Source organism: Musca vetustissima, unplaced genomic scaffold, assembly GCF_032173495.1.
Source record: "Musca vetustissima isolate MV318-11 ecotype Yass unplaced genomic scaffold, APGP_CSIRO_Mvet_v1 utg29509, whole genome shotgun sequence".
Classification (NCBI taxonomy): Eukaryota; Metazoa; Arthropoda; class Insecta; order Diptera; family Muscidae; genus Musca; species Musca vetustissima.
This window is the reverse complement of record NW_026883678.1, coordinates 466,732-479,622: the sequence shown is the minus strand read 5'-3', so window position 1 is coordinate 479,622 and position 12,891 is coordinate 466,732. Positions and strand designations below refer to the sequence as shown.

At 35.6% G+C, this 12,891-nt stretch overlaps 1 protein-coding gene and 15 non-coding genes across 16 annotated transcripts in view; 9 read left to right on the top strand and 7 right to left on the bottom strand.

Annotated features, from left to right (window-relative positions):
• Window positions 1-12,891, bottom strand: part of LOC133330614 (protein spaetzle 3-like) — a 64,532-nt gene that overhangs the window by 6,726 nt on the left and 44,915 nt on the right. The window contains exon 3 of the mRNA XM_061539054.1: window positions 8,044-8,168. Coding sequence (XP_061395038.1) covers window positions 8,044-8,168 — 125 coding nt within the window. The remainder of the gene's footprint in view (window positions 1-8,043; window positions 8,169-12,891) is intronic.
• On the top strand, window positions 182-252 carry Trnag-gcc (transfer RNA glycine (anticodon GCC)). Its single transcript has one exon. It is a non-coding gene; the product is annotated as a tRNA-Gly (tRNA).
• Trnak-uuu (transfer RNA lysine (anticodon UUU)) lies at window positions 435-507 on the bottom strand. The gene has a single exon. It is a non-coding gene; the product is annotated as a tRNA-Lys (tRNA).
• On the top strand, window positions 952-1,022 carry Trnag-gcc (transfer RNA glycine (anticodon GCC)). The gene has a single exon. It is a non-coding gene; the product is annotated as a tRNA-Gly (tRNA).
• Trnak-uuu (transfer RNA lysine (anticodon UUU)) lies at window positions 1,170-1,242 on the bottom strand. Its single transcript has one exon. It is a non-coding gene; the product is annotated as a tRNA-Lys (tRNA).
• Window positions 1,735-1,805, top strand: Trnag-gcc (transfer RNA glycine (anticodon GCC)). The gene has a single exon. It is a non-coding gene; the product is annotated as a tRNA-Gly (tRNA).
• On the bottom strand, window positions 1,989-2,061 carry Trnak-uuu (transfer RNA lysine (anticodon UUU)). The gene has a single exon. It is a non-coding gene; the product is annotated as a tRNA-Lys (tRNA).
• Trnag-gcc (transfer RNA glycine (anticodon GCC)) lies at window positions 2,564-2,634 on the top strand. The gene has a single exon. It is a non-coding gene; the product is annotated as a tRNA-Gly (tRNA).
• Window positions 3,041-3,111, top strand: Trnag-gcc (transfer RNA glycine (anticodon GCC)). The gene has a single exon. It is a non-coding gene; the product is annotated as a tRNA-Gly (tRNA).
• Trnak-uuu (transfer RNA lysine (anticodon UUU)) lies at window positions 3,261-3,333 on the bottom strand. The gene has a single exon. It is a non-coding gene; the product is annotated as a tRNA-Lys (tRNA).
• On the bottom strand, window positions 3,722-3,794 carry Trnak-uuu (transfer RNA lysine (anticodon UUU)). Its single transcript has one exon. It is a non-coding gene; the product is annotated as a tRNA-Lys (tRNA).
• On the top strand, window positions 4,148-4,218 carry Trnag-gcc (transfer RNA glycine (anticodon GCC)). The gene has a single exon. It is a non-coding gene; the product is annotated as a tRNA-Gly (tRNA).
• Trnag-gcc (transfer RNA glycine (anticodon GCC)) lies at window positions 4,864-4,934 on the top strand. The gene has a single exon. It is a non-coding gene; the product is annotated as a tRNA-Gly (tRNA).
• On the bottom strand, window positions 5,083-5,155 carry Trnak-uuu (transfer RNA lysine (anticodon UUU)). The gene has a single exon. It is a non-coding gene; the product is annotated as a tRNA-Lys (tRNA).
• Window positions 6,786-6,858, top strand: Trnak-uuu (transfer RNA lysine (anticodon UUU)). The gene has a single exon. It is a non-coding gene; the product is annotated as a tRNA-Lys (tRNA).
• Trnag-gcc (transfer RNA glycine (anticodon GCC)) lies at window positions 12,066-12,136 on the top strand. Its single transcript has one exon. It is a non-coding gene; the product is annotated as a tRNA-Gly (tRNA).

The window sequence follows — 12,891 nt, the reverse complement described above, 5'->3', positions numbered from 1 at the left end:
TTTCTTCTTCATTTCCCTAATTGTGGTTCTTTTAGAAATGGCTCAAGCCAATAATACTGCTAACATTCGCACATATTTTCCATCAATTTGTCTTTAAGGCTGGATTTTTATAATAGTATTTGATGTGATCTTTTTTGGATTTCCCTTCAACACACTGATTATAACAAAGTACCGTTATCAAGCATCGGTGGTTCAGTGGTAGAATGCTCGCCTGCCACGCGGGCGGCCCGGGTTCGATTCCCGGCCGATGCAACTAACGTTTTTTATTATAAAAACTATTTTATAATTGAAATAAAATCGGAGAAATTTTGGCTGAGTTGAAACCATGGAAAACAACAAAGACTTAATTCGGACTTAAATGTAGAACTAGAATTAGCTGCAGCTAATTTTATACGATTCACCTTCCGACATTAGATTGTTTCTAAAAATATATCCGCCCGAGCAGGGACTTGAACCCTGGACCCTTGGATTAAAAGTCCAATGCTCTACCGACTGAGCTACCCGGGCCATGAAGGAATTATCATGTCGGTTATCATTTTTTTTTGAAGAAAATAAAACGTTCTTGGTGTTTAAATAGTCTATTTGGTACACAATGTCAGAAAATCAAATCAGATATTAAATATGAAATTCGGTATTTAGATTATACAGCTTATTTCCCGAATACTTTTCTTGAGCGAACTTCCACAATCAATCGTGGAAGGTTGCTTACGGATGTGATTGAAGCAATGGCAATTTCTTCCAACATTGAAGTGTCGAGACAACAATTCCAATAAAACAATTTTAAACTGAATTATAATCTTCAGGGACAGCTTTCCACATTATGTTAAATTTGCTTCTTACCTTTAATAACCGGGGATATTTAAGTAGAATCACAAAGAATACATTTCAAAATCTAAGATACAAATTCATACAATTATCTGACTGACATCGCTTCTAAGAATCTACTATATAGCATCGGTGGTTCAGTGGTAGAATGCTCGCCTGCCACGCGGGCGGCCCGGGTTCGATTCCCGGCCGATGCAGTTCTACTTTTTAATAGTCAATCCATGATTTAGAATATCTCTTGAATCTACAAATAGACTTCAACTTCTTGACCAAGCTTTTGTGATTATATAATGTTCAAGATAACATTGACATCGAATTTGGGATAATTTATAAAAAAATTAGATCGCCCGAGCAGGGACTTGAACCCTGGACCCTTGGATTAAAAGTCCAATGCTCTACCGACTGAGCTACCCGGGCTACGTGTAAGACTAGTCGGCTAGTATGGTCTTTACATTCACATTTAACCCATATGGGCCGATATATTTGTTTTTGGTCCACATGTCGTTAGTTTCGAGAGTTCAGTAGTAAGTAAATATTTACAGGAAGATGAATGCTTTCACTTTCACTTTCGTAGTTTACATTTGCAATCCCAAAACATCGTACCCGTACAGTTTGCATACATGATTAAAAAAATAATTAACCCATTTTGATATGCAATTACAAAAATTATTGCTTGCCAGCTCGAACTTCCATAACTCGAACTACGAATATCCTTCGACTTGCATTAAAATCGATTTACGAGGACTTCGAGTTATGGAATTAACTATATTTTCCTCATTAGTTCGTCACTACATTCGACTTATGGAAGTCCCGTAGGCTGTACAAAATTTCAAATAGCATTATTCATTTACACGAAGTTTTTCTGGATTCCCAATGTGAATAAATTTGGTCCTGCATGGGTTATATGTAGCATCGGTGGTTCAGTGGTAGAATGCTCGCCTGCCACGCGGGCGGCCCGGGTTCGATTCCCGGCCGATGCAATTCTAAACTTTTTAGTATAAGGAGTAATAATAAAATCAAGAGTAAATTGGCCTAGGCCAGAAGCTTATCAAGGCAATTTCTAAAAAGATTTTCTTGGAAAGGGGGATGCGGATTAATTTTGAAAAATATTGTATCCAATTATTTTAAAACTGGGCTTTTATTGGTACATAAAAAGGATTATTCGCCCGAGCAGGGACTTGAACCCTGGACCCTTGGATTAAAAGTCCAATGCTCTACCGACTGAGCTACCCGGGCACATAAGGTATTTAGAACACCCTGTTGAATTTCACTATTGATCTAATGCTGGAATAGAATCTCAAATACTATTATCCAATAACTTTTGGGTATATAGAATTCCGACCAAAATGTTCCATATGTGTATCCCAAACTTTTAAAGAATAAAGGATAATGATCAAACGAGTATAATTGAGACGTTGACTGTCACGAACACCTACAGAAAAATTTCTACAGGTCACGAAAATCGCCGTACAACGGTTATATTGTTGGACATTTTGTGTAATGCCAGAAGATCATCTCTGACATATACATGTAAAAAAAGTAAACGTTATACGGGTCGCGTCGCAAGGTTGACATTGAAGTACTGTCACTGAAATATAACTGATGTGACAATCAGGTGTTAGAGCTGCAATAATGAAATTCCTAAACCGATGTAATGGACCTTATACCAAAGAATAACTCAAGAATTTGAGAATTATATTTTGTATAAAAGCCGTACTCATTAAATCAACTTCATGTAGCATCGGTGGTTCAGTGGTAGAATGCTCGCCTGCCACGCGGGCGGCCCGGGTTCGATTCCCGGCCGATGCAATTTTCAACTTTTTAGGGTCCGAAGAATTAAAAATCTGAAAGGGGACTTTAATTAACCCTCTCAGAACACTGGACCACCAATTTCTTAAAACCTAGATATCAATTCCTGAATTAGTTTGAAGAAGAAAAATACCTTGAACTTATGAAGGTGAAGGTAATCCATCTAGGGAAGAATGGAATATATTATCATGTATGAACTTCAATGTTCTATTATTTTTAAGATTGGAATATGATTAATAATGATAAAGATCGTAGCGTCATCGCTTTTTAAATGTGTCACGTCGTGCAGGATATAAGAGAATAACCAAAATCTTGGCTTCCTAAGCACAGAATAGATGGTGTGATATTTCTCATATGTATTAAATTAATCGTTTCGAAATATATAGTAACAAACGGGTTATATATAGCATCGGTGGTTCAGTGGTAGAATGCTCGCCTGCCACGCGGGCGGCCCGGGTTCGATTCCCGGCCGATGCAATTTGATATTTTACTCTTAAAATCGGAGTATCCGCAACATAGGCCCTACTGGGAGAACTTGTGAGCTTATACTTAATTTTAACGAAGTTCGGTTTTATTTATTAAATGTGTATAGTATAATATGCACAAAATTAAAAAGAAAAAAGTATCGCCCGAGCAGGGACTTGAACCCTGGACCCTTGGATTAAAAGTCCAATGCTCTACCGACTGAGCTACCCGGGCACATATTAACCCTCTTCATTCGCTGTTTCCAGAACAATGGGTCGACATAATCTGTTGGGTGCAGCATTTCCATTATTCAAAATATTTGGAATACAAATGCATTATATAAGTTAAAATAATAAAAATTGACAAAAAAGGGTAACATATTTCAACAAATATATCACATACGTCGTAATATTACGAATCGTAAGTGTATCATTTCAAAAACTAGAAATGGTTAATATACAGGATTTAAAGTAGAATCCAGAGAGTTAAGGTTTGCAACTTATTGCGCCACATTTAATAGTAGAGGCAGGCAGGCGGCAGTGGTGCACAAGTCAGTTCCCCTCCTTATAAGATCCACAGTTTTTTTGAAACCCATTTTTATGGGGTATATAAAAGTACAATTCGCCCGAGCAGGGACTTGAACCCTGGACCCTTGGATTAAAAGTCCAATGCTCTACCGACTGAGCTACCCGGGCTCGATAATATCGGTACCCGATATTTCAAACAACTTTGCTTAATGAATATGAGAATTACTTCCAATAGGGATATAAAATATAGTTCACACGATCTCACACTTTAAGGAGGACTTAAAATTTCTACTGTACGTTATGGCCAACACCGTAAACGTGGTCAAATATCACAGTTATCACAAAAAAAAACATCTGTTATTATTCTTAATAACTATAACTTCAAAGCGAAATTTTGTGAATTTCGAGAAAAATAATTGATCGAAATAAGATTGATTATACCAAAAAACGGGTCCCATATATTTGAATATATACTTCATACTCGAAATTATCATTAATGCAGTTATTGCTTTGCGTATGTAGCATCGGTGGTTCAGTGGTAGAATGCTCGCCTGCCACGCGGGCGGCCCGGGTTCGATTCCCGGCCGATGCAGAAATGGACTTTTTAAATAACCAAGTCCATGGATAAGATGAAGATTATTTACCGGATTCTCTGCGAATATAATATAAGAAACCTATATTGGTGGGGTGGTTTAGTACACAAGACTCACTAGTGGGTCGAGATTTGCTAAAAGAATATCTCTTAAAAGGGTGGATTTTGTTCCACAGATAAATCCCGCATATATTGGAGTTAAAATGCGATTAGAAAATGTGAGGCCATTTATAGGTGACCCATATCAGTACCATGTAATGAATATTGTGTGTACTTTTCGTATTTTGTGCTGTCAATATAAAATTTCCTAGCAAAAAATCTTAGTAGACCTGGACCCTTGAATTAAAGTTCAAAGCTCTACCCACGGAACTACAAGGACACTTGTAGAATATTTCAGACTTATCCTTGTCGGATTTTTGGAACATATTTTCAATATTATTCTTGATATTTTTTTGGGGACTTGGATATAAGACAAACATGTATATGGTATAGCTCCCATATAACTGTATTGACCGATTTAAATCATATTTTTTAATCAAATTTTATGAACATTTGTAACTCAATACTTTAAATTGTTATCATAGTGAGTGTAGAACCCTCTTTGTAAATATCTTTGCAATATAGTGGTAAGGCCCCAAATATATAGCATCGGTGGTTCAGTGGTAGAATGCTCGCCTGCCACGCGGGCGGCCCGGGTTCGATTCCCGGCCGATGCAATTGAATATTTTTTTCAAAACTTATGCATGCAACAATAAAATATAAATGTGGGTTTCGCAGATGATGTTCAAAATTGTCTGTTGGGAAAAATAAAATTTCTTTTGTGGATTAGTAATTTTCTTCATGCGAATGTAGTAAAAAATGTTCCGCCCGAGCAGGGACTTGAACCCTGGACCCTTGGATTAAAAGTCCAATGCTCTACCGACTGAGCTACCCGGGCTCTGGAAGAAAATATCCAGCTTATCCCTGTCGGATTTTTGCTCAACTGGGAACTAGTTTCAATCGGGAACTGGTTTCAATCCTCGATTTTTTAGACTTAACAATACATGTGTGAACTAGTCTCGAAATCATTCTAAGGAGCTTAGGCGAAGCTACCACAATATCTTGATATTGTTTTTCATTTGTTCGTGGGAACCGGAATATGTCATTGATATTGATGTGTAGTAAAAGTCAGTTTACCGTTTAGTTAATATAACAAGTCTTCCGCATTTGCCGTTTTGGTTTAATGAACTCCAATATATATATTTAGTTGGTGTAATTTGTTTGATGTATAAAGTTGTAAAAATGTGTTAATTTGTTGACAGCGACAAATTGCAATCGTCATTTTTATTTTATTTCTCTGTAAATTCTCGTAAACTTCAAAGGATGACAAAATAAAACTGGAAAATCGACTTCTTGTTGTCATTAACAAAATGTTATATTGAAGTTGTTTTAATTTGCTTAATTTACACAATTTTAATATGACGGAGGAATTTTAGAGGCATAATTTTAGAAAAAAAAAGGTCATACGAGATGTAAATGTGAACAGAAATTGCACTCTGTACATCAAACAACACATGTTACTTGCCTACGCCGATGACATCGATATAATTGATCGAACATTGAGAGCGGTAACAGCCACCATAGAACTAATTGAGAAGGAGTCTGCCAAGGTGGGACTGGTAGTAAATGGCGAGAAGATCAAGATAATGGTATCAACGCGCAAGACGTCCAGTAGACTCGGGAGCTTCGAGGTAGTCAATGTTTTTATATATCTTGGTACCGCCATAAACAAAACCAAAACTAAGCATTAACTTTGAAATCCGTAGGAGAATAGTGCTGGCCAACAGTTGTTACTATGGTCTGATTAACCAACTCAAAAGCCACTCAAGGCCACCTCTCCGCAGACCAAACTCACTCTCCACAAGACGCTGATATTACCCGTGCTGTTCTATCGATCTGAAGCATGGGTACTTGCGCATGCAAATGAGGCAGCTCTAGGAGTGTTTGAAAGAAAAATTCTCAGAATTCTCCGATCGGCGTAGACGGTCAATATCGCCATCGAATGAACAATGAGTTGAACATCGACATAGTCAGACGTATCGAGCTGCAGCGACTATGTTGGCTATGCCATGTTGTGAGAATGGATGAGGATGCCTCAGCTCAAATGGCATATAAAAGCGACGCACCTGCAAATCTTTTTTAAGTTCGTCCAATTTTTTTAAGGTTTTTGTCACATTTTCCGAGCCGAAGTGTTGTCATATGTAAAACACCTATTTGTACGAAATTTTGGGCCACGTTAGGCCTTTAGCTGGTCCGAAATCCATTTTCCAATTGAAAACTATAATTTTGTTCGTGATGGGTAAAAAACGTCATCGTAGAAAAATTTGCCCATTTTGATATGGGTCGAGACCTGTTTTGGGTATATTATTGTATTATTAGTTTTGTTAATTTTCGCACAATTTACAAAAAAAATTATATTATTAATTTAACGGTGAACTGAAAAATTACTTTCAATCCGACAGTTTCGGATATTTCGAGACTAGTTCAAAAATTCGAGGATAATTTTGCAGGTTGAAACTTCTCCGTGAGCCCGGGTAGCTCAGTCGGTAGAGCATTGGACTTTTAATCCAAGGGTCCAGGGTTCAAGTCCCTGCTCGGGCGGAATACTTTTTACTAAAAAAGAAAAAATATTTTAATTCATATCCTTAGATAGGAACTGTATTTAAGAGAGAATACCAATAGTGGCTATTTTTTTTGTGAAGAGGAAAGGCTGCTATGACATAAACCCATATAAAACAGATTCAAACTCGTTTTATTATCGGAAAATTCAACTATAAAAATTAGCCTTAACTATCGTGAATCACATAGTGACATCTTGTTATTTAAATATTCCATACGAATCCGATAGTACATCGTTACAAGGAAAGGTGCTAGGGAAGGTTCGGTAAAAGTGGGAAAAGACGAACATCGATGTGTGAAATTTGAAGAAAATAAGAAAAAAAAGGACACAAGGAAGGAATAATTGATCTATGGGAAATTGGCCTTTCTGGCATCCTAATATCGTTCTGGCATCGATTTTTATCTCCAGATGGAAATATGATCCATAGTGTAAAGAACTAAAACCGATTCACGCAACCGAAAATAACGATATCTCGGATGACTATAAGCTTCGAATGGGCACAGGTTCCACATGTCTTATTATCACCTTGAACTTCCGATCCCCATTTTTCCAAAAGTTCCAATAAATGAAAAAATAAACTAATTTATTTTCATAATCCACTTTGTAGGTACCTAATTGGCAATCTCTACACTTGTGGCGCCTATTTTAATTGTGTTTAATTTATCTTTAATTTTTGCCGAAAAACAACCTTTTAGAAAAAACGAATATTTTTGGCCAAACGTTTTAATAGTTAATTGTTTAATTTTTACGGTTGTGATTTTTTCTTTGTTGTTGTTGTTATTCATCTATCCGCGTGTGAAACCTTGAATTATCATTAAGTGGGTCATATTTATGAGTGCTAATTATTAATTGTTGTTTTTGTTGCTGCCGCTGTTTGCCAATTATTGTATTATTTTTAGTTAATCTCTCTCTCTCGCTACTGATGAAGAATTTTGGTTAATTTTTCAAAATTTAAATTTAGAAGATGGCCACAACAAATAAAAAAAAACTATTAAAATACACAATTTATCAAAATTTTCAACACCACACAAAAGGTTAAGGTCACCCCACAGCCAAAACAGATTTAGTTAGTTGGGCCATTGATTGGAAATGCGTTGAAGCCACAATATCGTCAAATATCAACTAAATCATATTTTATTTTGAAGATAAATAGGAAATTGACTTACATTGGATAACTGTTACCGGCCGTCGGACAGAATAGCTGATGATAGCGTTTTATGCATGGCACACCCTTTATCAAATCGCCACGTACATCGAGGCCCAGTGCAACGGACAGTGCTGTCCACCAAATCTGTAAAAAAAAGAAGTCAAGTGTTATTGAAAAAGTCATAAAAAATAAGAATCTATAAAATTATATTTTACAGTAATACTACAAAGCATTTGTGTGTGTGTGTACACAAAAATGTGTGTATGAAGATCATTAAATGTGATAGCGATAAGTGTTCTTAATGCCGGCTTCTTTAAATAATTAATTACTGATAACACTAGTTTACAGGAAATTTGATATTTTTCTTGATTATAAATATATTTAAAAAAATGGTGACCCCAAAAACAGAAAAAAAAACATTTAATGAATGTTTTCATAATTTTATTCAATGTTTATTTTTTTATTTTATTTTGTACATGCACCTCACAAGAAAGCTGTTGTATTTGGCAACAAATTTAAATATTTCATGAATATTAAAATTATTATCCTACTTCGCTCTACTTTACCACTATTTGCGCTCATATTTCCTTTTCGCTTTTTTGACAAAAACAAATGTATTCTTCCGAAGAATAACCCCAACACACCATTCATTGTTCGACTGTACTGTTTCTCATGTTTACAACCGCAGTCTCTTCACTAACTAGATTGTGGTTAGTTTTGCATTCCATTGTTACCATAATACAGGCACTGGAGTTATAAAATTCGCACATGAACTTTCCAAATTGTTTTGATATACTTAGAAGGAGGATATTTCATCTCCATATGGAATTTTCCACCTTTTCACCTACTTCGGTTGAAAATTTGGGCTAGATGCTTCAAAATACTTAAAATTTAATAGGGCTATGAACTCATATTTCTACTACCTCTGAGTACTCGATATTCTTAGTAACAGTCTTTTCAGTGGTGAAATGCTGCAGGGCCATGCTAATTTTAAGGGATATTAATATATGCGCTCATTGCTAAATATAGACTTATATTGAAATTATTCTGACATGAGAACTTACTTTTCGAGAACTTTAAATTCCTTAAAACGTATCAGATCCAAAATATATGTGAGAGCTACCATATATACTTCTAACCTTAACGTTGCCTAACGCCATCTGATATTTTCATTAGAGCGTTTGACATTTGTTAGCATAATCGTTTACAGTAGGGTTAGACGTACGACGATGTGTTGTGTTGTTAACAGTGAATTGGAAAATCAATTACAAAAAGGCCGACGCTCGCTTTAGGACGATGGTCGTCCAAATATCGCAAGATCATCGGGATACGTTCGATGTTGCAGGAACCACTGGGGGCAAAATTGTTTGTTGTTGTTGGATCCGAAATACTTTACAAATGTGGTGCTTCAAAAAGCGTTAATAAAATCATCAGAGATGATTCCATCTCTGTTATGAAGATATGTTAAATTTTGGATCGATCTGGTAACTACTTCATATCGAAATAGGTGTTCAAAAAGGACGCATCCGCAATTTTTTACAATAGAAAAATTAGAAATGCGGTCTTTCATTGTAAAAAAACTGCTCTCGTCCAACACAAGCACCTTCTTGATCAACAAAAATGAGGAATTTATGAGCCATTAGCTCTAAAGTCGTTCAAAATCAAGACAAAAGTGGATGGTGAACGATTTTCATCGTTGAAGCGTTTAAACCTCCACATTTTATACCCTACACCATACTGTGGTACATGGTATTTTGTCTTTGTGCATATGTTTGTAACAGGCAAAAGTAAACGAGGTAGACACATGGTTCATTTTGAGAATATACATAAGACCTCTTCTGAGTCGATTTGTGCATGTCGCCCGTCCGTTTGTCCACGTTTAATCGTAAACAAATCATAGGTCGCATTTATAATGCGAATTGGATGAAATTTGGCACAGATCGTTTATTTGGGCCAAAGACAAACCCTATTGGAGAACATCGTTCAGATTTAGATATAGCTCCCATATATATTTTCGTCCGATTTTATCTGAATGGTGCACCAAACCCCAAAGGTGTGTCCAATTGTAAATAATGCACCAAACTCCCAATATTTGTTCGATTGAGACAACATTTTGTATAGCGATTGCAATTGAGCCAAGAGTGATGTGTCTTAATTTATTTTTTAAATCGGTTCAAATTTAGATATACCTCCCATCTATATTTTCGTCCGATTGTATTAAAATAGTACATTGAGGAGCCTGTTTGTTTCATATACACGAAATTTAGCAGCAGGTATGGAATTTAGTCTAGAATGTTTTATGTTATGGTGCACCAAGGAGCCTATGTTGGTTCGCTTTACATGAAATCGGTTGAGGTTTAGATATAGCTTTCATATGTATTTTCATCCGATTTCAGCTAAATACTGTACCAAATAACTTATGGTTGTCCGAACGGGTCCAATTTGTGCACAACGTACCAAATTGAACATAGATTATTGAATATAGAATAATAAAAGTTTCTCAGATCGAGATAAAATTTTGGACAGCGCACTTTGCTGCAGTATACCAAATGGTATTAGGTCCTGATCTGCATATAGCTCTCATATATAATTTTGCTCTATTTCATACCAAAGAAACCATAATTTTTTATATAGATTTCATTATAGTGTGTATAGGGGTTGATATAAATTGGTAAATATATCTATGAAAATCCTATTTTAATTTCGTCAGATTTCATGTCAATGGTCCTTCAAAGATGCTATGTCTGTTCTATAGACAGGTTATTGAACGTAGGAGCATCCCTGTTTGTACCCAAAGCTCTGAAGCGTATCATATGGTCGGTCCCGTCCGACTTATGTACTTTCTTCACTGTAATTACTTGTAATTTACCCATTAATTATTAATTTATTAACAAAGCTTCGACCAATTTAAGATTCGATCTGTTTATTTTAAAATATTTCCTACAATGGTTTCAGGTTCCTGAACATATACTAATTTAGTTTGTATTATTCATAGGATTTATAAATTACTACTACTACTAATTTCACTTGTCTTTTCTCTATTTCAGGTTAAATATTTTAAATATGGGCTTCAATTGTAGCATCCCGGAAATAATGTAAGTACATTGTAGGCAATTTTTAAAAATCCAACATATATGGTATTTTTTTATATTCTATTCTATAATTTCCTTTGGAATTAAACCTATTCCACTTTTAAAAATCAACAAAAATTATTTTTTTCTGTTGCCCAGTGTAACGCCGATAATTAAATTCCAACAACGTATTGAATGGATCACGTGCCATTAGAGGAGATATCTGTACGGTTATTTTTTATTTATTTCTTTGATTATTATTACGGAGAGGAGTATCGCCGGTGAGTACATTTAATAGACAACGTCGTTTGATTGTCGACATTTTTTATATGAAACGGACGTTGGAGACATTGACTGGACTTGAACGGGGTTCTGCAGCCATAGAATAAATATTTATGAATGAATGAATAATAATACCGAAGCCGACGATGATGATGATGGTCGGCGGCGATGACATACGTTAGATTCTTGTTTCCAATTTTTTATTATTCATTCATAATTATTATTTTGTATGATTGATATGCACTTGTAATTTAAGCTGGGGTGTTGTTGCCGCCCAACTCAACTAGTTGGCATAGTGACTCAGTGATACTGACTTACTGAGTGAGTGTTTGACTGACTGACTGGTTTTCTTCATTTCAAGACCACCTTCCTTTAAGCTATTTGGAAACATAACTAATATTATTAGATATGAAAAAAAGAAGAGAAGGTAAATGGGGTTTAAAGTATGTGTGTGTTTAGATTGGTTGGTTGTACTCCAACTAGCCAGTTTTGAGTTTAATATTTGTTTATCTATTATGAAGATGATGTTGATGACGTTGGGTATCGGCGATACTATTGATCAGCAACTGCTGCATGAAGATGCTAAACTGGTTCCAGATTTGTGGTTTTTTTGCTTTGAATTGTTTTGAGATGCATTCATTGAACTTTGTGGAATAAATGTTGCTACTGCTTGTGAGATCTTCAAGCAGCATCGGTGGTTCAGTGGTAGAATGCTCGCCTGCCACGCGGGCGGCCCGGGTTCGATTCCCGGCCGATGCAGATATTCTTTTTTATTTGTTTTGCGATTAGAATTAGGTATAAAATAATACAAAATTATAAAAATTGTTTATGTGGAAGATAATATTTTGAACAAAATACTGACTTATGATTCAGATCTTCAGAATTCATGACTTAGATTGGAATTCATAAAAAAATATTTTCAATAAAAAGGTGTTCTTTGCGGGGCTACTATATATATTTCATAAACGCACTCGAAAATGTGTTGTTTTTATAGTGATTTTAAAAATCAATTTTCTAAAAATGGTCCTCAAAAATGTTCTTTAAAAATCTACGCTAATGGTCTTCCTGTTCCTTCAAAATTTATTCGTTAAAAATCCACGTTTATAGCTAAGTTTGTCATTGAAAATTTGTTCTTTACACATCCACGCAGGTCCTTGACAAAAAATGTAATGTTTTTCGAAAAATCAAAATCCACGCTGGTCACGCTGGCTTGACAAATGGTCCTTAACAAATTGTTCTTTCAAAATCCACGCTTGTGGATGTTCTGGTCCTTGAAAAATTTTTGTTTCAAAATCCACGCTTGTGGATGTTCTGGTCCTTGAAAAATTGTTGTTTCAAAATCCACGCTTGTGGATGTTCTGGTCCTTGAAAAATTGTTGTTTCAAAATCCACGCTTGTGGATGTTCTGGTCCTTGAAAAATTGTTCTTTCAAAATCCACGCTTGTGGATGTTCTGGTCCTTGAAAAATTGTTCTTTCAAAATCCACGCTTGTGGATGTTCAGGTCCTTGAAAAA